General features: G+C 54.1%; 8 protein-coding genes across 8 annotated transcripts; 3 read left to right on the forward strand and 5 right to left on the reverse strand.

The window, feature by feature from the left end:
* Window positions 1-17: 17 nt before the first annotated feature.
* Window positions 18-914, reverse strand: UMAG_03042 (uncharacterized protein; the record flags this gene model as incomplete). The annotated part of the gene is made up of 1 exon (XM_011391114.1): window positions 18-914. The coding sequence occupies one exon, from the start codon at window positions 912-914 to the stop codon at window positions 18-20; it is 897 nt and encodes a 298-aa protein (XP_011389416.1).
* Window positions 915-1,393: 479 nt separating this feature from the next.
* Window positions 1,394-1,868, forward strand: UMAG_12206 (uncharacterized protein; the record flags this gene model as incomplete). The annotated part of the gene is made up of 3 exons (XM_011391283.1): window positions 1,394-1,501; window positions 1,629-1,712; window positions 1,803-1,868. The coding sequence occupies 3 exons, from the start codon at window positions 1,394-1,396 to the stop codon at window positions 1,866-1,868; spliced, it is 258 nt and encodes an 85-aa protein (XP_011389585.1).
* Window positions 1,869-2,110: 242 nt separating this feature from the next.
* On the reverse strand, window positions 2,111-5,167 carry UMAG_03044 (uncharacterized protein; the record flags this gene model as incomplete). The annotated part of the gene is made up of 1 exon (XM_011391115.1): window positions 2,111-5,167. One exon carries the CDS (start codon window positions 5,165-5,167, stop codon window positions 2,111-2,113), a length of 3,057 nt encoding a protein of 1,018 aa, XP_011389417.1.
* Window positions 5,168-5,962: 795 nt separating this feature from the next.
* On the forward strand, window positions 5,963-7,906 carry UMAG_03045 (uncharacterized protein; the record flags this gene model as incomplete). Its single annotated transcript, XM_011391116.1, has 1 exon — window positions 5,963-7,906. The coding sequence occupies one exon, from the start codon at window positions 5,963-5,965 to the stop codon at window positions 7,904-7,906; it is 1,944 nt and encodes a 647-aa protein (XP_011389418.1).
* Window positions 7,907-9,068: 1,162 nt separating this feature from the next.
* UMAG_03046 (uncharacterized protein) lies at window positions 9,069-9,929 on the reverse strand (the record flags this gene model as incomplete). The annotated part of the gene is made up of 1 exon (XM_011391117.1): window positions 9,069-9,929. The coding sequence occupies one exon, from the start codon at window positions 9,927-9,929 to the stop codon at window positions 9,069-9,071; it is 861 nt and encodes a 286-aa protein (XP_011389419.1).
* A 1,664-nt stretch (window positions 9,930-11,593) lies between these two features.
* Window positions 11,594-12,185, reverse strand: UMAG_03047 (uncharacterized protein; the record flags this gene model as incomplete). The annotated part of the gene is made up of 2 exons (XM_011391118.1): window positions 11,594-11,818; window positions 12,060-12,185. The coding sequence occupies 2 exons, from the start codon at window positions 12,183-12,185 to the stop codon at window positions 11,594-11,596; spliced, it is 351 nt and encodes a 116-aa protein (XP_011389420.1).
* Window positions 12,186-13,432: 1,247 nt separating this feature from the next.
* Window positions 13,433-18,694, forward strand: UMAG_10365 (uncharacterized protein; the record flags this gene model as incomplete). Its single annotated transcript, XM_011391205.1, has 1 exon — window positions 13,433-18,694. The coding sequence occupies one exon, from the start codon at window positions 13,433-13,435 to the stop codon at window positions 18,692-18,694; it is 5,262 nt and encodes a 1,753-aa protein (XP_011389507.1).
* Window positions 18,695-21,102: 2,408 nt separating this feature from the next.
* On the reverse strand, window positions 21,103-22,977 carry UMAG_03049 (uncharacterized protein; the record flags this gene model as incomplete). Its single annotated transcript, XM_011391119.1, has 1 exon — window positions 21,103-22,977. One exon carries the CDS (start codon window positions 22,975-22,977, stop codon window positions 21,103-21,105), a length of 1,875 nt encoding a protein of 624 aa, XP_011389421.1.
* Window positions 22,978-24,244: the final 1,267 nt, after the last annotated feature.

The raw sequence follows: 24,244 nt of genomic DNA on the forward strand, positions 1-24,244 counted from the left end.
TATGAACGGCGGAACAACTAATCGTTTCTGGCTCGCTTGGTGGAGTAGGCATTGTCTGCATCGAGAAGCTCGCGCTCCGCACTGAATGTTCTTGGCCTTTTAACCGCTGACGACGTGGAGGAGGATGGCACGAGAGGCGGGGTAGATTCGCGATAGCGCCGATGCGCCTCGGATCTCGACGGAGAAGAGTGAGGGTCGTGCGCGTGTGATCTTCGAGGGGACAGCATAGAATTCGCTGGTGGCGGTGGCGGTGATTGAGATGTAGGTGGGCGATACGATGCTGGCGCATGAGGATCTCTTTGCGTCGAGCCTTTGCGTGAGCCTTCCGAGGTAGGATACCTGTCCTCATCTCTCTGAGACGAAACGCTAATCCTTCTCGAACCAGCAGACACGCCCGTCGCTGGTGCCAACGGTGGGGGAGGTGACGCATAACCGCGATTCGAACCAGCGCCGTATGCGTGATAGCTGGATTCTGAATACCTCGCTGGATAAGGCACATACTCTGCGCCGCCCTCGTATCCCCTATGCGCACTTCTTGGCTCGTAAGCGTCACGGTCTCGATCGCGTTGAGCCAGTGAGCTGGCTCGAAGTCGTGCCGCCTGAGCTGCTGCTACAGCGGCTGCAGCTTCGCGTTCCAATTCGAGTGCATGGTCGCGATGCGACTGTTCGATCTGAGCACGTTGCGCACGTTTCGAAGCCACCGCATCCAGTAGGTAGTCGAGCTCTTCGCGTAGCTTTTGTTGCTTGGCGGTGGCTTTTGCCACACTCGCCTCAAGATCCGTGTGGTCGGTCGAGACGCGATCGTACTTGTCCTTGGATTTGATAAAGAGCGACTTGTAGTCGGTGGACGGGTTGGCACCGCGCGATTTTCGTGTCGATGGAGCCGATGCTGAGGCGCTGGCTACGTCTGACATGGTTGCGAATGCCAGTTCTTGGTCGGTGAGGACGAGAAGAAGCTAACCAGAGTCTTTGATCGACATCAAGCAGCTGCGTAAGGGACGTGGGATCACAAATCGTGAATCGTGAATCGTAAATCACGTGAATCAAGGCGCAAGGATTATATGCAAAATTGTTACATCGCTACATACAAATTATCGAAACTTCAGTCACGAGTGGCACACACCGTGAGTGTAATCACGAATATTTGTGATTCTGAATTCGTGAATCGGAACCGAACCATCGGAGCGTCTTGCTTGTTCAGCGATCCAGATCCTCCGACTTGGCTATCTCAACACCAACACCACCACCGCCATCGTCGACGACTACGTTCTCCACCCATCTCTCAGTCTCAATTGAGGACAACAGAACCGGGCTGACAGACGATCCACATACGCTCAGCTTCCCCACTCTACATTAGAAAAGGTGTTTACACTCCCAGAGAGAATTGCGCACGATGCCAGTTCCCTTCGAGGCCGTCCTTCACATGGGCATGGTGGTCGTCATGTTTGGCGTGGCGGGTACCGGATACAACGTCGTTCGACGTCTGGCTGAAGATGGAAAGGTACGTCGCAAAATCGCTCCGTTCACGAGCTTGTTTTTTTCCCTGTCGCTTATGTTCCTTAGCTCGAGCTGATCCACTTCTCTTGCTCTTTGCTCTTTCTCTGCGATTTCCATTTGACACACTACAGCCAATCCGACACTCGCTCGACGACTGGGAACGAATGATGATGAAGCGAGATGAGAGACTCACGGGCAGCTTGAGAGGTCAAAGTGTACGTCCTCCTCCTAACCCTAGCCCAGCAGATTTCCCAACCGAGCCGATACTGACCAATATACCCACATTCTCGACTTGCATTGTGCAGACAAACCCTATAGCGCCGAAAGAGTTTGCAACCAACTCTGCCTGGAGTACCGAAAAACTTTCTTAGTCTCGTTCCATCGGCGCCACTTAGCTAGAGATGCGTTTCTGCTCGCCGTTCGCAATCTCAAGAATGCTTTTGAACTTCTGTTTCGCTCTGGTGTGCACGGTGCGACAAGCTCACAAAACGTCCTACACACGGTTTCACATTCAAAGGGTGTAGGCGATGCTTGTATCCGAGCTGACGTTCCAAGCATCATGCTATCATTACGACGATACAGGAGAGACGTATCTAGTATCTAGAAGCAGAAATCACTTCCATACTTCAACCCTTCTCCTCAGCACCTCCCTCACGTTGATCTTTGCATCATCGACATGCCCGAGCTTTTCCAGCAGCCCTTGATACTCTCTCCCTTTGGCCGCTCCTTCATCTGTAGCGTCGAATACGATCTGAACCACTTTCGCCAGGGTCCAAGTCTCGCCGGTAATGGTCCCACTTGTCGAGCTCGGTAGACTCAGCAGCACCGCTGCGTCCACGGCAGGCTTCCAAATGGCTTGGGGTCTCCTGCCAAACAGCAATCTCGCATTTACCGCATTTGCATCGACCAGCTCGCGTACAACTACGAACCAACCTTTTTTGAGATCTTGATCGAATCGTACACCCCCGGCATAGTTGAAGCGTCTGGATCCACCGGACATGACGACGCGGTCCACCAGCGCGTGTGCAATGGACGACGAAATGTGACGATAGATGGGCAGCAGCAATGCCTTGTCTAAGATGGAAGCGAGATGTGCCAAGTGAGAAGAAAAGATGGACAGAGCTGGAATCAGGGTCGGTGTGGGATAGGGGTCTTTGTGGTCGCCGTCCTCGGCTGAGTCTGGTTCTTCTTGATCCCAGCGTCGCAGAATGTACGGTCGAAGCTGTTCGAGCACTTCGCTGGTGACCAGTCGTTCGATGGCGGCAATAGCGCGCGAGCCGATCTCGGTAAACTTTCGACGTGGTTCTTCCCACACTCCATAGCGTCCAAACTCGTTAAGCACCTGTTTCGAGCCAACATCGCTCACTTTGGGTGTGCCGAATCCTGCTTCTCCACTACCGGTGACGGGCGATCCACTTGTACCACCATCACTGCCGGTCGCAGCGAGAGGACGCGCAACAGCAGCACCTCTCTTCAGTCCTCGCCTGAGCAACATGCCGAGACTCGCAGCGTCCAGCTCTCTATCTTCCTCAGCAACTTGATCTTTGCGCAATCCCAGAGCGAGCGCACGACCTTCTTCGGACGAATCGAGACTCTCCGACATTTCAACAAATGCCGCCGTCTCAGACCACCGCTCGAGCTCAGTACAAACGTATTGAGCCGAGAGCAGCGCTTTGACGAGTCGCCCAAGTCCACGCAGTCCCTTGACCATGTCCGAGTCCGACCCGCCGCCAACAGCACCAGTGCCAGCGACGATCTCGCCGGGCATAGCGCGAGCAAAGGCAGAAGAAAGCGATTCAAACGCGTCCAAACTTCTAGTCAATCGTTGAGCGTACAATCGCAAGATGGGAAGCTGTACGATGGTCAAAAATGACAGACGTTGCGAGAGCGATGGCAGCGGACGGTAACGTTCCGAGACCGAATCGAGGATTTCGATGGTCGACCTCGCCGATTTCGTCGTTCGCTGCCCAGCCATGTCCTCCACTGAGACGTTAGGATCAGAGACGGAAGAGTAAAAGATTTGCTCATCATCATCCGCCAAACTATCCGAGCTTCCTATGGCCCAAGCGTCGGGAGCGTTGACAATCTCTTCGAACCGCCGAAGAGCGAACTCCTTCTCACCGTCGAGCCAGCGATTGAACCAATCGGTGTTGTCAAGGATGTCGTCCGAGATCTTTCTGGTCCCTGCGCCGTTCAAAACTGTGAGGGAAGGCGGGAATGAATCGGCGAGGTCGGCGTCAAAGGTGAGAGCTTGGAAGACGGTGTGTGCGAGCAGAGACGGGTGGTCGAGAAGCGCAGGCATGGTGGAGGCAAGTTTGCGACGGAGCGGAGTAAGCAGGCCATGGATGAGCTCGGCGTAGGTGTCGATGTGGCGATACGATCTGCGCGAAGCAGAAGCAGCAGGGGCGGCGTTGGCATAAGCACGGTTGAGTCGAACAGCCACACCGCCCGAGCCGGGCACGGCATGAACTGCTGGCAGGAAGAGCGGAGCCTGGGTGCGGATAAGCGATGCAATGTGGGAGAGAAACCACTCGGGCTTGTCAAGACGGTTTGTAGATCGGTCGCCATCAAAGTGGTAACGGAAGCGGAGGAGCATAGGTTCGATAAGGCACTGAGTTGTGAGCAAGGGCTGATACTTGTCACTACCAGCAGTGATGGTCTCGCCATTTGTTGACTGCGAACGAGAGGAGGGCTTTGCGGTTGCGCGCTTGAGCAAGCCGAGGTGTTCAGCAGTGTCCTGCAGTTGGCAGACGTCGGACCAGGACTGCTGGACTTGCTCACTTTTGACGAGCTTCATCGAGTCGCCAGCATCCAATTGGGAGGAAAGATCGGCTTTGTCTTGAGACCAGCCGGTTTTCTCTATGGCTTCGGAGAGTCTAGCGCATCTGGCTTTGCGAAGCGCCTTATAGGCAGCCGAGCGTTGTGCACGCAGGAATGCGACAAGGTTGAGCTCCTTCTCTTGTGCCTGAAGCTGCTCTGAGCCAACTTTGGAAAGCTTCTCGGCCTTGCGAACCAGAGCATCGAGCTCAGAAAGGAGGTGCAGAGCATGGTCTCGCTGAGCTCGATCGTGATCGCACTGGACGATAGCAAGCCGAAGATCTTCTGCCTGCGCCAAGATGCTAAAGTAAGCTTTGGCCTTTTGAAGTTGGTCGATGGCGGTGTGCAGCTTTTCGAGCCTGTTTATCAAGGTGGCTGCGCCGTCTCGGCTCGACTCGGGAGAAGCAGAGGCGGTAGAGCCAGCGATGACAAGATCTTCGCAAAGATCGAGCAGCTTGTCTTCCGTGGATGCGATATCATCCGGAAGAGAGGCAAGCTTCTCCTTGAGAAGTTTAACGCCGGAAAGGCTGGAAAGCAGTTGATTTCGCAGCTCAAGTTCGAGATTGGCAGTGCGTTCGGCAGCTTGTTGATGGGCCGACGAGAGCTGAGTGAGATAAACCTCGAGTGAAGCGGAAGAGGGCAGCGTGGCAAAGATGGCCGGGGTTTGCGAGTCGTCGGGATGCGGGGCAAGCGATGCGGTGAGCGAGTCAGAAGCCAGCTGAGGGAGAATGTAGTTGCAGTGTTCGACGACATAGCCGATTTGTTGATCGAGAGTGGGAGGTGCAAGGTATCGCGCAAGTTGGTGTGGCTCGAGCGTTGCAACCGTGGCGGTGCCCATCTGCGTCATAGCCATGTTTGCGATGTCCACTGGATAGCAAACGTCCGACGAGTTGATAGTGAGAAGGGAGAAAGACGTGCTTTGTGTTGGTCACTGACTGAAACCAACGTGCGAGTTACGAATACGAATCTTCATCACCAGACGATGCTAGCTCGAGCAGAGTCGAACAGAGATCTTCAACTGTCACGATTCACGATTCGTGATTCACGTGTCGTGAGCCGTGAGTCCTGAGTCACGAGTGGAGGCCACAGGCGGCGTTTCTTAATGTGATATAAAACGACCTAACATTGTTAAACAGTAGTGAGTCGTGAATCGTGAATCGTGAATCGTGAATCGCCGAGCGCCACGCACACCCGTGACATGCCGCTGCTGGCTCTCTGAGTGGAATTCCGCAACCAAACAGTCACGGGAGTTAGTAAGTTAGTGCCAAGCCAGGACTGCACTATCTAATGCGTGATGGTTCAGGGTCAGTCAACTTGTGACTGGTGCAGAACAGCCTCGTGCCTAAATTTGAAGCTCAGTCGAAAACAGCATAGCACACTGCGACTCGAAATCTGACCAGATTGCATCATGCCGCGGCCACCTGAGCAGTCAAACCTCAAAGTGCCCTCACTTAACCCAAGCTCTCTCACTCACGACTTGGCGTTCAGTCGTGAATCTGGAGCGACGACCCACCGTCTTGCACCTTTGTCTATCTCCGTGTTCATCCTGGTCGTCCATCCTGACTCTAGCCACCAACTAATAACCACATCTAAGCTCTCTTTGCCCATCATCGATCCCGTGTACCACACAAACGCCATTGCAGCCATCATGGCTCGCCCAGGCGCACCTTCGCGGTCTCACTCCCAAAGGTCGGACGAACTGTTTGCTGCCTTCAATGGCCCCGCCGAGACGGATCCAGCCCTGCCAGATCATGCCCAAGCTGGCTCCTCAACATCAGCAGCTCCATCCTCGTCCGTCGATGTGTTCTTCGATGCAGGAGATGCGCTACCTGAACCGGATGTTCAATCTAGCAACGCTTCCGTCAATGACCCTCTGGGAGCCAACCGTGCTGCCTCGAATGCATCTGCTGCCCCAACCCCCTCGACTTTCCGTCCACCTTCGCAATTGGCTCGCTGCGGCAACACTCCGGCGTACGATTTCGAGCGACCCGAATACTTTCCCACCGCTACAAGGCGTCCACCACCCTCGTCGAACGCCACCAGTCCACGAGCCGATCCTGCCGCCTTGGCAACTTCAGATGCTACCAACCCTGACCATCGCACAATCGACATGAGCTTTCAAAGCGCAAACGATGCAGACGATTCGCTTCACTCGGCCAGCAGCAGCAACGTTCATCGAAATGGTTACAGCTCCCTGCCTACTTCGAGTGGTGGTGGCGGCGTGAGCACCGACCCATCCGAACACTTGTCCAGAAGCGATCGTATGCGCTTTGCTCTTGGCCGATTTGGACGCTTTGTAGGAATGGGTATCCCTGGCGCTCGCTACACCTCTCTTTCCACCCAAGATGGTAGCCGTGCAGGCGTTCATCGACCCCGCGTCGTCGGTGGAGGTATCGGCCAGGACGGCGTGTTTGCCAATCTCAGCGCCAAGCCAGAGCGTCGTCGACGTGGCCAGCATGGTGCAAGCGCTGAAGATCGTGGCGACGATGACGATCTGGAAGATGACATGCAACCGCCTACTTACGAGATTGCTGCCGCCGATGCAGTGCCTCAGTACTGGGAGACCACCATTCTCGGCGGCAGCGTGCATCCACTTGCCAATGGACTCGGATGGACGCCCGGAGGTGCTCACGTGGGTGCCATCGAGGACCTCATCGTTGAGGGCCTGGCGGTTGGTAATTTCTTCGGATTCGCTTGGAACCTGCTGGTCTCCATGACGTTCCAGTTTGTTGGTTTCTTGCTCACCTACCTGCTTCACACAACGCACGCTGCCCGATGCGGCAGCCGAGCCGGACTCGGTGTCACGCTCATTCAATACGGATTTTATCTGCGCACAAGGGCTGCCGAGATTGCTGAAGGCAAGATCATCGGCTCGGGCGATTTCGGCGAAGGTGGGGTGGCTATCTCACCTGGAGCCGGTGGTGGTGGATGGTTCGATGAGAATCCCGATGGTGGTGACACAGGAGGTACTAGGAGAAGGCGTGGATGGATTTCGCGCACTGTTCAAGCCGCGCAATCCTCAGCGGATGGCGCAACGCTCGCGGACCTGTTTGCTGCACAAGCGGATGGCCAGCCGGTCAATGTGGGAGACCAGAACATCACTGACTCGATGAGTCAATCAACCGAGTGGCTGGCTTACGTGCTTATGGTGATTGGATGGACCCTTTTGCTTTCGAGCACGCTCAGCTACTGGCGTATTTGGCGTTGGGGCAAGTCGCTGGTCGATGCTGCTCATCGAGAACAAGAATCATCCACCAACAGCAACAATGACGCGAGCACCGAGACTTCCTCTGGCGCGACGCCCGGCGCCACCAGCTTTGTCAATCGTTTTCGCACCATTTTTGGTACGCCGCACGGTGCAAGCGGGCAAGGATCAGGTGAAGACTGGATCCTGTTTCCCGGCGTAGGCCATCGTCTTGGTCGCAACAGCCGTTCAGCTTCACGACAGCCAGACCGGTCCGGCGCCTCGTTTGACCACCCTACCAGCATCGCCGACCTGGAAGATGAAGATGGATTGGACTCACAAGATGCACAGTTGAACCAGGCCGAGCGACGCTTGTTGAACGATATGCGTCGGGTCGGCCTCGTATGATACCATTGCCCCAGTCTAACATTCCAGCGTCTTACTATCTCTCTCTCGAACTCTGCAGGCGTTCACACACTCATTTGTTCAATGTCACCGCATTTGCTAGTTTAAGACGTGACGTTCGGCGAATTGTGTTGCCGATCGTGTCTGTTGTTGTCATGCCGAGACGGATCATATGGCGTGGCTCGTCCATGTGTTTGTGGAAGGGTTGGTGGGTATACAGTATGTGTGCGGCCATGTTCGTTCATGACTCACTGAACGACGGCTGGTCCTTTCGAGTGATGAAGCAGGAGCTCGAACCTCTGTTGAGACGCTTCATCTTGCCGAAGGCTCGACAAGCACGAGGATTTCGGAATGTTTACTGATGGCTGCCTTGATGCTGATTATCACCGGGTCGGCCTCTCGATGTGTCTTGGACGATCAGAGACGTAGGATGATGAAATACAATTGAGCATCGGATTCTTAAGTCGATTGTGAGGAAGCACGACGGGTCTGCGAGGAGCATTAGTGCTATTGTTTTCGGATACCACGGCCGTCAGCAGTCGGAGAGATGGATGGGGTTGGGCCGAAGGGCAGCTCGCCAAGATCTTGGCTGAAAATAGTGCAACGCTGCACACGGACTCATCGCCTCGGGAAAACTGCCAGGCTGGCGCAAGTCCATGTAGAACACCAGCACCGCCAGTGCAAATTCCGCATGAACAGTAATCACGAACGGCATTGTGTTTGTGATAGCACGAAGCGCGGCGACGGGCGGCGCCTGTCAGGACGATGCGGTTCTAGTCAGACAGACACTGACTAAGGCACGCCGGCGTTTCTTTTGAGAATGCGTCGGCGGCGCAGACGGATCGATCTTCAGAACGATCTTCTATCTCAAAGAGCCACGCCTCTTGACCACGCTGAATCCAGTCACGAGCTGACGGCAAATGTGTTGATTCATGGAGGCAAGCGGTGACATAGATCGCAGCAAAATGGAACATGGTCAGAGTCTGGAAAGGAGCTTTTTTTTTTTTTTTTTTTTTTTTTTTTCAGCGCTAGACTGTGGCGTGGGCGTGTCCGCGAGGACACAGAACGTAGTGGTGTATCACGATGGCTCGTAAACGACCAATCGTGAATATGTCAGATATGGCGCAGCATGCTATGCGAGGATGGATCACGAATGTCGCGGATTTCAGCGCCAAAATCCGCAGGCGAGTCCCGCTCTACCGTCACCCCAGCCTACTCCCATGTAGTCCCTGCTCATTCCACCGGAATAGAAGAACTTGCCGGTTGGCGCATACATGTAGTACCACCTATTGCGTCGGCTGACTGCTACCGCGGTGCCAAAATCGTCTCGTCCTTTGTCTACGCAGAAGTGGTGCGACCAGGAGCGAGTCCAGTGCAAGTTGGTGATCAAAGCCTTGGTCTTCACGCTCCCCGAGCCCCCGCACTGATTGATACATGCATTGGCAGGTCCAAAACAAGAGTTTTGAGAACCGCGTCCATAGAAGGATATCTCAATGTCGTTGGCAACTCGCTTCCTCAGGTCGCGGCTGTACCTTGCAACAAGCGGCTCAAGGCTTTGCACCTGGTCGACCGTAGCTGTAAGTGCATCGTCGGTCTGATCCTCAGCTATGTTGGACTTGACGATAGTCTCATCCTCCGAGGCCGAGGCAATTGTACGTCCGCCCATGCTGACGTCTCCATGGAAAGTGATGTAGTCCAAGACATTGGTCTCATCAGAGAGCACGTGATTGCAATCTTGGAACGACTTTCTTGCTTTCTCGTGCATATCGTCCAGGTCCACCAGGACGAACAGCGCTTGAGCCTGGACGATGTACTTGACCCGATCCGCCGTATAGCCAGCCGCATTGACGCAGTCAAAGAAGGCAGCCAGGTTCAGCGTTTTGACCGCAACAGGAAAGGCGCCTTCATGCTCGACTCTAGGGCTTTCAGGTGCTCTTTTGCTTAATCCACTGTCGCATTGGCTGCTAGCATGCACAGTGGCTGCCACAGCAAGGCAAAGCGCAAAAAGGGAAAAGAGATTGTACATGGCGATTGCCGGATAGAAGTGAACTGCGATGTGCAGGATTTGAGGAGCGCGCGTGTGTGTGTGGCAACTGGTGAGACTGTAGTTAAAGCGGATGAATGCAGTTTGGTGGATGATGCGGGATAGGGTACCATTGCTGAGTGGTGCTACTTATACACACTCGGTTTTGATGTTGCCCTCCTTCGCACTCCCTCCTTTGCGCCTCTCTGTGCATGTAGGACCAAGGCTGGAGCGCGTCTCAGAAAAGCGCGATGGGTAACGGTCCTTTGCTCGTCGCTGCTGGGCACCAGCAGCTTGACTCTGAGTGCTCCACGCCATTGGCATGTCTGGCGTGGACGACATTGCACCTGACTTAACTCGAAGGACAGCTGAGAGATTCTGTGCAATGCATTTCGTCGTCGATTCAAGACGGGTGGGGCAGCAATACGAGCTTCGGTGCATGGAAAGGTCACTCGACTGTAACTGTATTTTTTGCTGTCGGTGTCCGGGCAGACTTAGTCGGGCATCGATCGCCCACGCTCAAGTACAAGGTTAGCCTGCGCACGGACAAAGGCTTCCGGATCGAAGTCGCACTATTAGACTTGACCCAACATGCTGGGGAGCAGAGTCTGCAAAGAACCATGCGGCAAGATTCTACGCGGCTGTCGTGTGAAGAACTCATGATGTTGTTTCAGTAGACAAGTGAATTAGACGCCTCTGTGAGTTTGCCCTTGCAGAACTAAGTGACTCGTGATTATCCCCACATGTTCAAGTCACCCGATCAAACGCGCGAACCTGTGCTTTAGACGCAGAAGCGAAGCCGCAAGCTTGACCATCTCTGTGAAACTTCCCTTTGTCTTTGCTATCTGCTCTCAGCCGACTGTCGACCACTCGTTTAGAGCACCAGGCCGGGAGCTCTCGAGCGTCGCCACGCGCACCTACATTCACGATTGTTTGCAAAAAGAGGCGCGGAAATTAAACACCAAATTGGCCAAACAGGTACAGCGACTCGTCAGAGCCATTTTCGAAAACAACCAAGGTGCTGCTGTGGCCGTGAATGGACCCTACTTCAGACCCTGCAGGGAGATCGCCGCAGGTTACTTGCTTTGCCAGAAAATGCATCGTGAATGAAAATGGGAAGGGAAGATGAAGCGACAAAGTCGCATCGATGAAATGGTGACGCTGTCACAGTCGTGAGTTGTACATCCTGCTACCTCGACGAAGGGTGCAAAGCTGTCACAGCATTTCGAGCCAACGTCCAATGCTGCCAGCCAATCCATTCACGACCCTTTCAAGCAAGCTGAGACCGAAGTGATTTTCAGTACAGGCAAGCAGAATCCAAATTCCGACGCTACGTGGATCGCTCCGCCACCCAACGTCGTATACTTGTAGCTTCAGTCCCATGTATGACCCGTAAAGGTCCTTCCCAGCTCCCGACGTGAGTCATGACCGTGTCGTCCCTTATGAACCAACGCAGAGCAATATGATACCGTATAGCCCCGTCTTTGTCCCATTCTCCGTCCCCTTTTTGTCTCATCTTGGTCTCGGGCAAGTATAGCCGTCCATCTCTGATCGTGCATACATTCTGTTTCTGTTTTAATCATTTCTCCCCTCTGCTTCATCAATCATCCCCTTTTCTTTCTTCTCCCACCAATTGTCATACATGATGCAAAGGTAAACCATTTGTCTTACACCGTGAAATAGCATTCGGACACTTCAACACCGTGTGGTACGGCCTTGAAGACTTCATTTCGATCTGTAGACTGAGTCTTGGCGTGATCCTGTCTTCTGACCTTGGCGGAGACCTCGCGGCGCCACCTGCGGCGACCGCTATCTGCTGCGCAGGCACCCCCGCTTTTCTTTGGCCGGCAAAGAGACTCCTTCGAGCTGGAGGACCTCACGACTTTTCTTGCCTGCAATTGAAACGTTTTCACAGAACTGTGTATATCGTGAGTCAGCTAGGAGGTCAAGACTGGACTGATTTGAGAAAGCTTGAATCATGACGTTCACGAATGGTATGGCTTCAGGTTTCGCCCACATAGTGCCACTCGAGGGCAGCTCCGCGGGCACAGAGCAATGTTGCTCTTGAGACGATGAGGCCGAGTAGTGACAAGATCTCGGCAATCGCGCTGCGTACCTTCTCTCGAGTCATACCTCGGTTCGAGTCAGGCGCTGCTCAACCGGAATGAGCCCCAAGTGACAAGTCGCGCAACTGAGGATCTGGCTTACGGCCTCTCCAAACCTCTCGATCGAGCAGTAGCCAGAGGGAAAGTCGGCCATACCACTCGACAAGAGGCTTTGTGGTTATCTCATCCAGCGTTTCGCGCGTTTGGCACGCTTTGCGCCAAGATCCGATTTGTACTGACCAAGTCATGTCGCTGCTCTGTGTATGTGATCAGTGCGCCGTCATCTGTGGATGTCACCTTGCCATTCGTCATCTGTTACTCTGGCGGGCACTCTTGATTGCTCAGACGGTGCGTGTTAATTCGTGATTGATTGTAACTTAACTTAGCACGTTTCTAACACCACTCACCGCCATGCATAGGGTCCGTATTTCAGTCACGAGTGTCTGACTCGACCCACGCGCAAGACGAAGAGTCGTGAGTTAACCGCGGAGCTGAGTTCGACAGGGTGTTGACGAGTCAGGCACGGAGCAGCTTGTTCCGCTGCGTTATCTCGCAGATTAAATTTTTCGTTCATGAATTGGTAACCAATTCACAAATTGTCAGTCACGATTCGTGAATCTTACGCGTGACGCTGTGACGCATTCGTGATTCATGACTTTGTTCAACTTTTTTTTTTTGTTTTTTTTTGACAGGTGCAAATCACCAAACTTCTGAGTCGTGAGTGCACTCAGCCTGAGCCGTCGGCACGAGCTCACTTGAAAGCAATCGTGAATGTGAACCAGCCCTGACGACTCACGACGCACTCACAAACTGCAGGTTCGTTTCGGCTAAATCGGTGTTGCTCTATGGTTTTCGGCTTTGTGTGTCTGGGAGTTGGTATTAATAATTGGCGATGCCGAGTTGTACATGAGAGCTTCGGTTGTAATGGTTCTGCTGCCCAGGATAGCAAGAGCTTTATAAGGGGTTGGAGCTCGCCTTCTCAACCCAAGCCTTCTGTTCTTCTATTTCCGTTCTTCTATTTCCGTTCTTCTATCTTCTCGACCATTTCTTCTCGTCGGTAGGACAAGGTGTGACCTCATATACAGCACTCGGTCGAGATATAGCAAGCTCTCATCTCGTCTTGTGTCTCTCTATTCCAGCTCTCTCATCTCCGTGCAAAAGGGCACATTTTTCAACGATAATCTCGTCATCGAAGCCGAATCAGAAGTTCGTTCGCCATCAGCGCTCGAAGGAACTCGCATTGACCTAACGCAGTGCTAAAAAAACACGAGGATACCCTTCCTTAGTCCTCAGAATCGGTACTAGATAGATTTCCCATCTGCATCAAGCCTCCAGAACTTTCACGCTATTATACGCTCCCAGCGTACTTCCTACGCTGACTTGGCCAACTTTTGCTTAAGCATGATTCCTTCAATACCACCCTGGCTCGAGCTGCATCGTGGCATGACGGTCCAGTTGGCTTCTACTGCTACTGCTGCTGCCATGTCTCCCAGCATACGGGTGCCGCTTTGGGATCAGTATACAATATCAGCTGCAGCACTGGCATCCGCCATTCTCGTTATTCTTCTCTTCCTTCTCTTTTTACCCGCCTCGGCCTCGTCATATCCACCTAGCCCTGTGGGATACGCCCGTTTCAGCAATAGTGATACTGAATCGCCTCCTTCGTCCAGCCGAGAAACGGAGGCTCCGGTAAAACACGAGGTGGACGACTATCCTTATGAGCTGCGAAAGGCGCTTGGCACCCCGGTCGATGCTGCTTCGTACGAAGCTCGACGCTTGGTAATCCACATTTTCATCGCCGTGCTGGCCGTCGTAGGCTTGGCCATCGACATGTCATCCATTGTGACTCGCGTGTTCGCCGATCAAGGCGCAGAACATCCGCTACAAACGATCGTCTACTTTATTTCCTCCTGTGCAGCGTTGCGGACGCTGACGGTGGTGCTAGCAATGCTTCACTTCAATTTGGCAGAGTCGACTCGGCTACTCTTGATCTGGATTCTCACTACGCTGTATCTCGTCGCTCAGCTGCTCGTTTTCTTGATCGAGTTCATGCTCTTCTTGCCAGGTCTCGGTGGTGACTCCAATTTCATCCTGCACAGCATCAACATTGGCTGCAGCTTTGCCATCTTCCTCCTCGCCTTCCTTTCACCCACCGGTCCCCTGATTCTTGTCAAGGCCACCCAGAGTTTTTCCGAAAGAGCCATCACTCGCAACGCCCTCGGCGGCGGCTCGGTAGCTCAGCACCTCTGGGGTTTCCTAGCGTTACCTGTTGTGCGAAAGGCGTACCAGCAGGGTAGGATCGATCAAGACGATATCCCTGCCCTAGACTATACCTACCGCTCCGCGGTGGTTGCAGAGAGCGTGATCTGCGAGTATCGACGCTCGCTCGCTGCTTCAATCGCCAAAGTCCCCCATGGTCCAAATCGCACGGAAAGTATCAAGGGTCGGGCTCTGCTCAAAGCGTTGGTCAGGTGCAATGTTGCACAAATGATCGAAACGGCTGTGATGCTGGTGATTGTCACCTTTAGTTTCTATGCGCCCAAGTTGGGTCTCAAGCTGCTCTTGGATGGCCTGGAGGGATACGAAGCCTCTCTTAGGCGGGCCAACGGCGATGTTGTAGACACGGTGGCCAAGAGGGCAAGGTCGACGCTCATCTACTCGGCTTCCTTCTACCTCATCCTCTTCTTGGAAAACTTCCTCGTTTATTTCTATTTCCGTCCACTCACCGTCCACCTCAAAACGAAAATGCAGACGCAACTCACCACCTTGCTAGCCTGGAAGAGGTTGCGTCAGAAGGAAGCTTCCGCCAAAGAACAACAAGCCGACCCAAAGCAAGACCAAGCAGCTGAGAACAAGTCTGCAACTGAGGACACCGACAACAGTGAAGGCGGCGGATCCATCTCTTCTCCTTCCCAAGTGATTAACCTCGTTACCACAGACGTGACACGCATCTTTTCGCGCATCGACATGTACGTCTTTGGCATCATGGGTCCTCTCGAAGTTCTTGTTGGCGGATACTCTGCCTACTACCTGCTGGGCAATGGTGCTCTTATCGGCCTTGCTGTAGCCGCACTCATGCAGCCTATCGCATTCGTCCTTGGCAAGGTTACTGCACGAATCGATGAGCGGTTGCAAAAGACACGCGACCGACGCGTCATGCTCCTCTCTGAGGCGATCCGCGCTATTCGGATGATCAAGTACGAAGCCTGGGAGGACGAGATCGGCGCCAAGATCATGCTCGAGCGCAGGGCTGAACTCAAGTGTCAGGCGCAGAGCTGGGCAGTGTTCACGTTCTTTGGCGGCTTCTTCGCCCTCGTTCCTATGCTGACGATCGTCGTTGCATTCGGATGGTACACAATGGTCGAGGGAAACACGTTGACCGCCTCGGTGGCTTTCCCTGCCGTCGCAGTGCTGACAGAGTTGCGCTGGGCTGTCAGCTATCTGCCAAGCAACTTTTTGACGGTCATCCAGGGATGGGTCTCGATGAAGCGTATCGCCGTGTATATGGAAACGGGCGAAGTCTACATTCCCGATCAAGAATATAGCCCACAGACGATGGATGGTGCTAGGGATGTTGCTGTGCGTGCTTCTACGGGCGTCGGAAGAGTCGATTTGAGGCACGCCGAGATGACCTGGCCCTCAGATGCTGATGTCGCGCCCTCCTCCCAGTCTTCATCATCCGCTTCAGCTGCATCATCGACGTTTACACTCTCAATCCCGGACGCATCTTTCGAAGTAGGCCAGACCAACCTCGTCTGTGGCAAAATTGGGTCGGGCAAGACGTTGCTTCTCCTCTCGCTTCTCGGCGAAGCTCAGCTGCTTTCCGGCTCGATCCATTGCCCACGCTCGCACCCTGCTACCACCCTGTATGCTGCCCGCTCCGCCTCTCAGTCCTTTGCCAATCACCGACAGTGGTGGATTGACCTCTCGCTCTCCGCCTATGCTCCACAACGTCCCTTCCTGTTCAATGCCACCGTCCGAGAGAACATTCTCTTTGGCCTCGAATACAACGCACGCCGTTACCGCGCCGTCATCTTTGCATGCGGTCTCAAACCCGACCTCAAAATCTTCAAGGATGGTGACCGCACGGAGATCGGCGAAGGCGGAACAAACCTCTCTGGAGGTCAAAAGGCGCGCATCTCGTTGGCGAGAGCGGTTTACTCTCACGCGGGTACTATATTGATTGACGACTGCTTGTCCGCGCTGGACTCACATACGACGAAACACATTTGCGAGAAATTGTTCGATGGTGGCAACGATGGATTGCTGGGAGGGAGGACGACCATTTTGGTGACGCACCACGTCAGGTTGATGGCTCCCAGATGCAGTAAAGTCTTGGTATTGCAGGAGGGAAGGCAGGCATTCTTTGGCAGTGCAGAGCAGTTCACCGCCAGTGCATTCTATCAGGGACTGGAGAACGAGGATGCGGAGAGCAAGGAGGAAGAAGGGCACGAGACGCCCAATTTTGGTTCGAACAGTAGCACTGCTGCTAACTCGGCGAACAACAGCGACGCGGAAGAGGATGGTGCAGCTACCGAGGTAAGCGTGCTGCTTGATGCCGTTCGAGACAAGCACGTGAACGCCTCCGCCATCTCTCAGAAGACGATCGGCATGGGCGAGGTACGCAGACAGCCTTCGAGCTCCGCCTTCAGCCACATTTCGGGCTTGCATGATGTGCAGGCAGAGGAGGAACAGGCTCCAGAGGCACACAAGCATGTAACCGAAGAAGCGCGAGCAGAGGGCCGTGTCTCGTTCGCCGTCTACAGCGGGTACATCCGTGCTGGCGGTGGCATCCTGCTTTGGCTCGCGCTGCTTGGCTCGTTTGCTGGCAATGCGTTTACCGACTTGGGCGCAAATTGGTGGCTCCGTCTTTGGGCGCAGTCATCGACGACTCAGGAGCACTCAACCGAATGGTGGCTTGTTCGTTGGGTGGCGATCCAGGTGGTGCAGGTGATTGCCATGACCTTTGGCTATGCTCTGGTTTGCATCGCTTCGCTTCTGGCCGGAAGCCGCCTGTTCAAACAGCTTCTTCGAACTGTTCTGCGTGCACCGCTGCGCTTCCACGACTCGACACCCTCAGGACGTCTCCTGAACCGTTTCGGAAGAGACATGGAAGCGATTGACTCGAGCATTGCCGAAGAGCTCACCGAGGCAGTTAAAGCCTTGCTCATGGCGCTCGCCGCGCTTGTAGCCACCTGGCTCGGCGGTGGCCCCATCGTCGTTGTCATCCTGCTCTTCATGCTGCCCATGTTTTACGTTCTCGTCGCCACCTTTACGCTCGCCGCTCGTGACCTCAAGCGACTCGACTCGAACTCGGCCTCGAAACGCATCACCTGCTTCACCGACCTCATCACCGGCGTTGTCACCGTCCGAGCTTTTGGCTCTTCCGCGGCATACTTTGCCACGCTAATGGAGAGGCTGGATGAAAACATGACCTTTTACTTTTGGCAGGGAACCGTCCGACAGTGGCAATCGCTGCTGCTTAGCTTGGTCAGTTCCGTTGTGGTCATCTCGACGGTGCTTGTGGTGACGCTCACACCGGGTTTCACGGCAGCCAGAGCGGGATTTACACTCAGCTTTGTACAGAGCTTGACGTCAATGTTGACGTACGGCATGCGATCGCTGTCGAATGTCGAACAGGGTCTCGTGGCCGTTGAGAGGGTGATGGAGTACTTTGGCATCGAGACAGAGCCGCTCGATTCGGCTCCTGCTTACGTCGAGGAACTACCGGTCCCGCCAACTTGGCCGGAGAAGGGTGCAATCGAGATTCGAGATTTGCACTTGGCGTATGCCAAGAACCTGCCTGATGTGCTGGATGGAATCACGCTTTCCATCCGTGCCGGCGAGCGGGTTGGTATTGTGGGTGCCACCGGAAGCGGTAAATCGACACTTGTATCAGCGCTCTTCCGGTTCTTCGAATATCGAAGCGGGCAGATCGAGATTGATGGAATCGACATTGGAAGGATCGGGCTGAAGACGTTGAGGAGCAGGATGAAGATCGTGCCGCAGGATCCGTTGATTTTGTCCGGAACGCTTAGAAGCGCAGTCGACCCTCTTGGAAGCTACGCCGATGAAGACATCACCAGAGTGCTGGTTCGCGTCGGCTTACTCAAGGACAAGGTGACGAGTGGGTATGGAACGTTTGAGAGCTCCTCGCGTTCAGCCGGCACCACCGGTGGAGGTGGCAGCACCAGCTCGTCCGCCCTCCTTTGCTCCAACGCACCGTCTCCGTCTGGAGAAGAAAGCGACGATTCGGGAACGCTTGCATCACTCGAATCGCGCATCGAGGAAAGCGGAAGCAACCTCTCGTCAGGTCAGAAGCAGCTGCTTTCGCTCTCGCGTATCCTGCTCTCCTCTTGCGCTTCGTCCAGCATCGTTGTTCTGGACGAATCCACCTCGTCGATCGACTACACTACGGACGCAAAAATCCAGTCGTTGCTGGATGCGCACTTTGCCGAACACAACACGACGGTGCTCGCCATCGCGCATCGGTTGAGGACGATCATCGGGTTCGATACCGTGATCGTGCTGAACAGCGGAAAGGTGGTGGAGCGAGGAAGTCCGAGCGAGCTCCTAGCAAAGGAGGACGGTTGGTTTACGAGGTTGGCCAACAGTACTGGTGACGAAGAGTATGCTGAGTTAAAACGCTTGATTGGTATCTAGAGGTTAGTTTGCGTCTAGTGCCTAGGCTTGCTATCCATGTCAGAAACGATGCTGAATTCTAAACGTTGATTCGCCAACTTGATGCGCTGGTGTAGTTTGCCGCGCCATCGGTGCTGTCTACAGGTGCGCGGACTTGGGTGAGACTCCACGACGTAGGTGTTACGGGCGTGGTAGCATTGTAAGGTGGCACGGGTGGGGAGTGAACCACAGGGGTTTGCCACGCGCAGGCCGTGGGTGCAGAGCACACACTTTGTAAGACAGCACTTTTCTTCTTGTGGATGAGCTGCTCGACCAGTGCAGCAATCTATACATTGCTGCCATATACGCTTGCGCCTTTAGGGCTGTGGATCAGCGTGATCGAACGTCAGAACCTACACTGACACTGTAGCACCTACACTGCAGACGGAACCTCAGCCATCACTAGACATCCTATAGCAGAAACGGTCGTCGAGAACGCTCGCGAGGTGCGCTGCACGCTAAACGCAACCGAGCTACGCCGGATCACCTGGGTGGAGCGTCTAACGCGTCCGGCCCATACCGCGTCCTGTCACGGATGACCCCATTTGTTGCGGCATCCGCGCCAGTTGCGGTTTTCAGGCACAGGATCGTGACAATCACGAATAGGCTGTTGATTTGTCAGCCTTGTCAGTCGTTGCTCTTGACCTGAACGTTGTGCTGTCAGCATACAAGGACATGATAGCGCCGAAGTGCGGCGAACACGATACCGTCACACCATCAGTGAAAGTCGTGGGTGATGAGCGACTTGGGGAATGCGATTCGTGATCCACCTTGAAAAAGCGCGTAGTATCAGTTTGAATTGCTACTTTGGTATACCTAGGACAAATGGCTGTGGACGTCAGACAGCAGTCACGAGTCATGCTCAGCCGGCGGACAACACGCCTCGCACGGTGACGAGGAGCGCAAAACAGGTCTGCAAGTACAGGAGCAAGCGAGCAGTGCACATGAGAGCCTATAGTATCCTTTACGATTGGTAAGGACATCTGCTTTCGTCTGACTTATGCATCACTGAGAAACTCGGATCATGTTCAAGTTGCACGTGCATGCTTGTTAGCGTTGTGCTGCGCGGTCTACAGGCTCTGTTGTTGGTGTGACCACGGCTGATTACCAGCGCGATGTCGGGGCTGCTTTTCACGCTGGTGGCAGCGGTGTTCTGGAGGTACCAGTGAGAGCTTCGCTAACAGAATGCTAGTCCATCTGTCTCGGTCGCCGCTCTTGTGTTATCTGGCGTCTTACGCGCGACAATGTTGGCTCCAATCGTCAATGCGCGTGGCGCAAACATATGGTAGCTGTGGTTGACCTATCCACTGCCCGGCTCTGTGTCTTCTCTGTCGCAGTCCGCCGTGCTGTTCCTTGTCTAGAACGCGCCATGTCGCTCTTCTCGCAATCGTCGGCGTGAGTGCACCCGCGACAAAGTCGGATGAGTCCCATCTCATCTGTGATCTGCACGACTGCAGTCAGTCTAATCATTTCATGGTGTTTATGCCACCTCGTCCGCCACGGTATCAAGAAGCCGGGTCGATGGCGCGACTCTAGTAAGTGGCGCCTCGGTTCCTGTGTCTCGTGGGGTCAATTCGCCAGGCAAGTGAGTCGTCGAATTTGGCCTCGCCATCTGTTGCTCCTGTCCGCACCGCGTTCCAAGTCGCAACCATCCTTTGTCAAATCTATCTGCCAGTTGGAAGGGCAAGCCGATGTGTTTCAATGAGCTTCATACCGAGCCAACGGCGCGTGCCGGTACAGCGGCATCGTCCTCGGTATCGCAGATGGCAACGTCAATCTGCCCATTCAGCGGTTGGTCCTATGTGTAAAATGGGCGGTTTTTCGCGTCGTCCAGGCACCGCGCCTCGCGGCTGACATCGATGACCTGTTCGAACGGCTCAGCGTAAGAGCTATAGAACGTCAGCATGCACTGCACTCGCTCAGATGGCGTTGGACCACGCAGCAGCAACACATCAGGTCGGACCGAGCCTGCTCTAAAAATGATATACCTGCGCAGCTTCCAGGAGCCAACTCTTTGCCCTCATCATAGCTTCATCGCCGACCCGATCTTCGCAGCGGAATCAAACGAGGCTACACAAACCATCAATCCGAAAATCGGTACAAGAGCCGTCACCTTACCAAAGTCGTACCGTCCAATCTCTCGCCTTAACACGGCTGCCGCTTGCGAGCGTTTCCTAGAACGGGCATGGCAGATACTGACCCGGCTAGCATCGCATCTCGAACGTCGCCGACCCACATGGAGAGTTGCAATGCAACATGAAAGAGATGACGAGCCGGAGGATAGCTACTAGCTGACAAGAAAAGATATGCTATTGTGAAAAACGATCGAATCGAGCTAGCGGTACATAAGAAGGCCGAGGCCGAGGCGTGAGAGATGGAGGGGGGATGTCTTACACGGGGGCACTGCAACCGAACGAGGTTGCAGCACCGCCCGCTGCAAATGTGGACTTGATGGACTCGCCGGAGCCGTACATTCCGAGGCCGGATAGGGTGAACGAGCCGAGCGTGACGAGGAGAAGGACGGCTTTGACGAGAATGGCTGGGATTGTAACGCCGATAAGTTCGTAGTGGCCACCAAACAGGCCTCGTTGCCATCGCGACCACTGGGACCAGTTGTCTTGCCTCTGCACCGGCTGAGAGGGTGTGTACAATCGATCGCCCTGCATGGCGTCGCGCTTGATGTAGAAGATGAGCGCCAGCATGAAGGGGAACGAGTAGGAAAAGTTCATGATCGCCACCGCTGCAATCAGCCCCGATACCGTCTGCACCTGAGGGATAGACGATGCAATGACAAACGCAAGTGCCCAGTAGACGATACTGATACCTGCCCACAAGACTCTTCCGCGTGGAGAGTTGAGCGCAGGCCCTTTCAAGAAGGTCTGTACCGTGTTGACATAGATCACTTTCAGGCCGACATTACCATACAGAGCCGCCGCGATCGTTCCAGACAGAATCGCTAGCATGTTGCACACGGTCTGGAACGCATACTTAGCAATACCGTTGTACGACTGTCCAAGAACGTACTGTCCCTGGTAAGCATAGATAACGTTGGAATACACCAGGTAGACGGTGCAGATCAGTGCCTGTGCACTAATCATTCCTTTCCAAAAGTCCATAGGTCGGCGCATCTCGGAGATGAGCTCTGGAAAGATAAGAGCTCCGCCGAATGCGAAGACCATACTCATCATACCGTTGATCTTTTGTGTGAGATCGTAAGAGACAAATGCTGAAGTCATAACAGGCTGGTTGTTGTACGGGTAGTCGGAACCGTACGAAGCTTGAGCGCCAGCGATGTATGGGCCGTACTTGATGATGGCAGCCATGGAAATCACGACGATCGCAATGTTCTGGTAGACCGCTGTGGTAGCCGCAAAGCCGAGGCCACGGAAGGTTTGCACCTGAGCGAACGCCATGCCGATCAGCGCAAAAATCACGACGCAGACCGAAAAGCAGAGCGTGGCATTACCAGGAGCACCGCTGATGACTTGGCTGAGAGCCTGACCGTTAGTGAGACAGAGCAGACCGACGTTGACGATCAGTTGCAAAGTCTGGAGTGCGTTGAACGTCCATCGCATGGGGTAGCCTACCAGACGTTCGCCGAGATCACCGTAAGTCTTGACGGGGTAACGAGCCGAGTCGAGATTCAAAAAGAGCTTCCAGAGCAGAATGCCACACCACCAGGCGCAGAAGCCCATGACAATGTACATGATGTTACCCGTTACCCAGCCGTTCTGAGCCATTGCATAGGGCGCACCGTAAGGACCCAGGATATCGGTGGTGACTAGATAAAAGATGCCCACCCAGGTGGCAGTCTTGATGGCGCGGTGAGCATTGCGGCTCTCCTTTTCAATCTCCGAGAGACCCTCAAGCTGGTCGAAGGTCGAGGCATCTGTGTTGTTAACATGGGGCTTGTCAACACCCGTCTGGACAACGGTGCTATGCTGGCTGGTATCTTCTGAAGAGGGTTTTTTCTCGTTGCTGGCATCCGTAAGATAGCCAGCGCCATGATTAGCGTTGGCTTCCACAGCAACGCCAGCAGCTCCGTAGAGCTTTTCCTGTTCACGCTGGATCTGTGCGTAGAACATGTACTCCTCGAGCGTGATGCCGCTCTGAGGAGGTGCCTCGTAGAGGGCAGGGACCGGGGTGAGACCAGGTGCACCCTGGCCAGGGAGGTCAGACTGATGAGTCTCCTCCTTGTTCGAGGTGTGGCGTGTCCTCTCGATCTCAACGCTCTTGGTGCGGCGGAATACTTCCTTGAACCCCATATCTGGCGATGACGATGTGGGCAGAGGACGAGCTGGGAAGGGGAGCGACAAAAAGGGAAGGAATGGGAAGACTAGATGGGAAAAGAAAACCCGAGAAGCTGGAGCAATCGGGCCAAGACTTTATAGGAGCGACAAGGAGAAATCAAAGACGCAATCAAGAGCGGATACCAGAGAGTAGCAATGGTTGATTGGCTCTAGCTCACTTCTGATTGCATCAATGTTATCGTGATGTGACTCAGTACATAACTTGTTGAGTTGGCAAGCAATCCTATCACAGCATACGAGCTCAGCTCGAAATTTCGAAAGCGGAACCGGCGGCACAACGGCGGCAGAGAAGAGCGGAACACGAGAACGGGAACTGAGGGTAAGATAGACAAGGAGCCAACAGTTGAGCCGAGCTCTGGAAGGACTTCAGGCACAAGAGTCGATGAGGCACGCGGCGGGAAAACCGCCACGACCAAGTATAATGCGAAAACAGTATTGGCAGCTTATGACCGGCAACTGAAGCTGCGAACGATTGGTTCGAGGCTGCGAATTGGTCATGTCGTTGTTGATAGCCGATTAATTACCGTATTCTATCGCTGTTTATCACTTTTCAGCAGTTGGTGGTTGGTACTCGTGACTGTCACAAGTGTGAGCAGTCTGAAGCAAGCCAAGGGCTGTAGAAACTTTACCTTGGATTGCACGCGTGATATGGGCAAAGGGCGTGGGCGACGAAAAGCTCGGTTAAATGAAACCCCCCTTTTTTACCCTTCAGCTCGTAACTGAGTCGCCAAAGACGTTCAGATCCGTCGTCTCATGGACCAAAATTCGGAATCCTTCTCTCTGAGACACACACTCAACTCGTGCTGCCAGCCAATGAGGCGGAAGAAATAGGACAAACCGTTTGCTTGGTCCGCCGATAAGAACAACCCACTCGTGACTGGTAGAACTCCAAAAGCCATGCAGCACGTCGCCTCTGATCCTCCTGATCCTCCTCACGATCGATTTGTCTTTGTACCGCCGTAGAACAAGCAAGGAGCCCAAGTCGTGGGTGACAGGCAGCTTGCTTCCCCGCGAAATTAGACTGGGGCGAAGTTGCCGCGGCGATTTAAGGTAATTTGATTGAAATTAAAGCAGCATGCCGTCGTTTTGCATCGGAGTTTCAAGAAACGGCAAATACGGCGGTTTTTGGACTACAGTATCTCGTAAATGAGTCCATCTGGATGGCGATCTTGTTGCTAATCAATTGGTTCCACTTGAAATCGCTCGTTGTGACCGACGTGGT

Source organism: Mycosarcoma maydis, chromosome 7, assembly GCF_000328475.2.
Source record: "Mycosarcoma maydis chromosome 7, whole genome shotgun sequence".
NCBI lineage: Eukaryota > Fungi > Basidiomycota > Ustilaginomycetes > Ustilaginales > Mycosarcoma > Mycosarcoma maydis.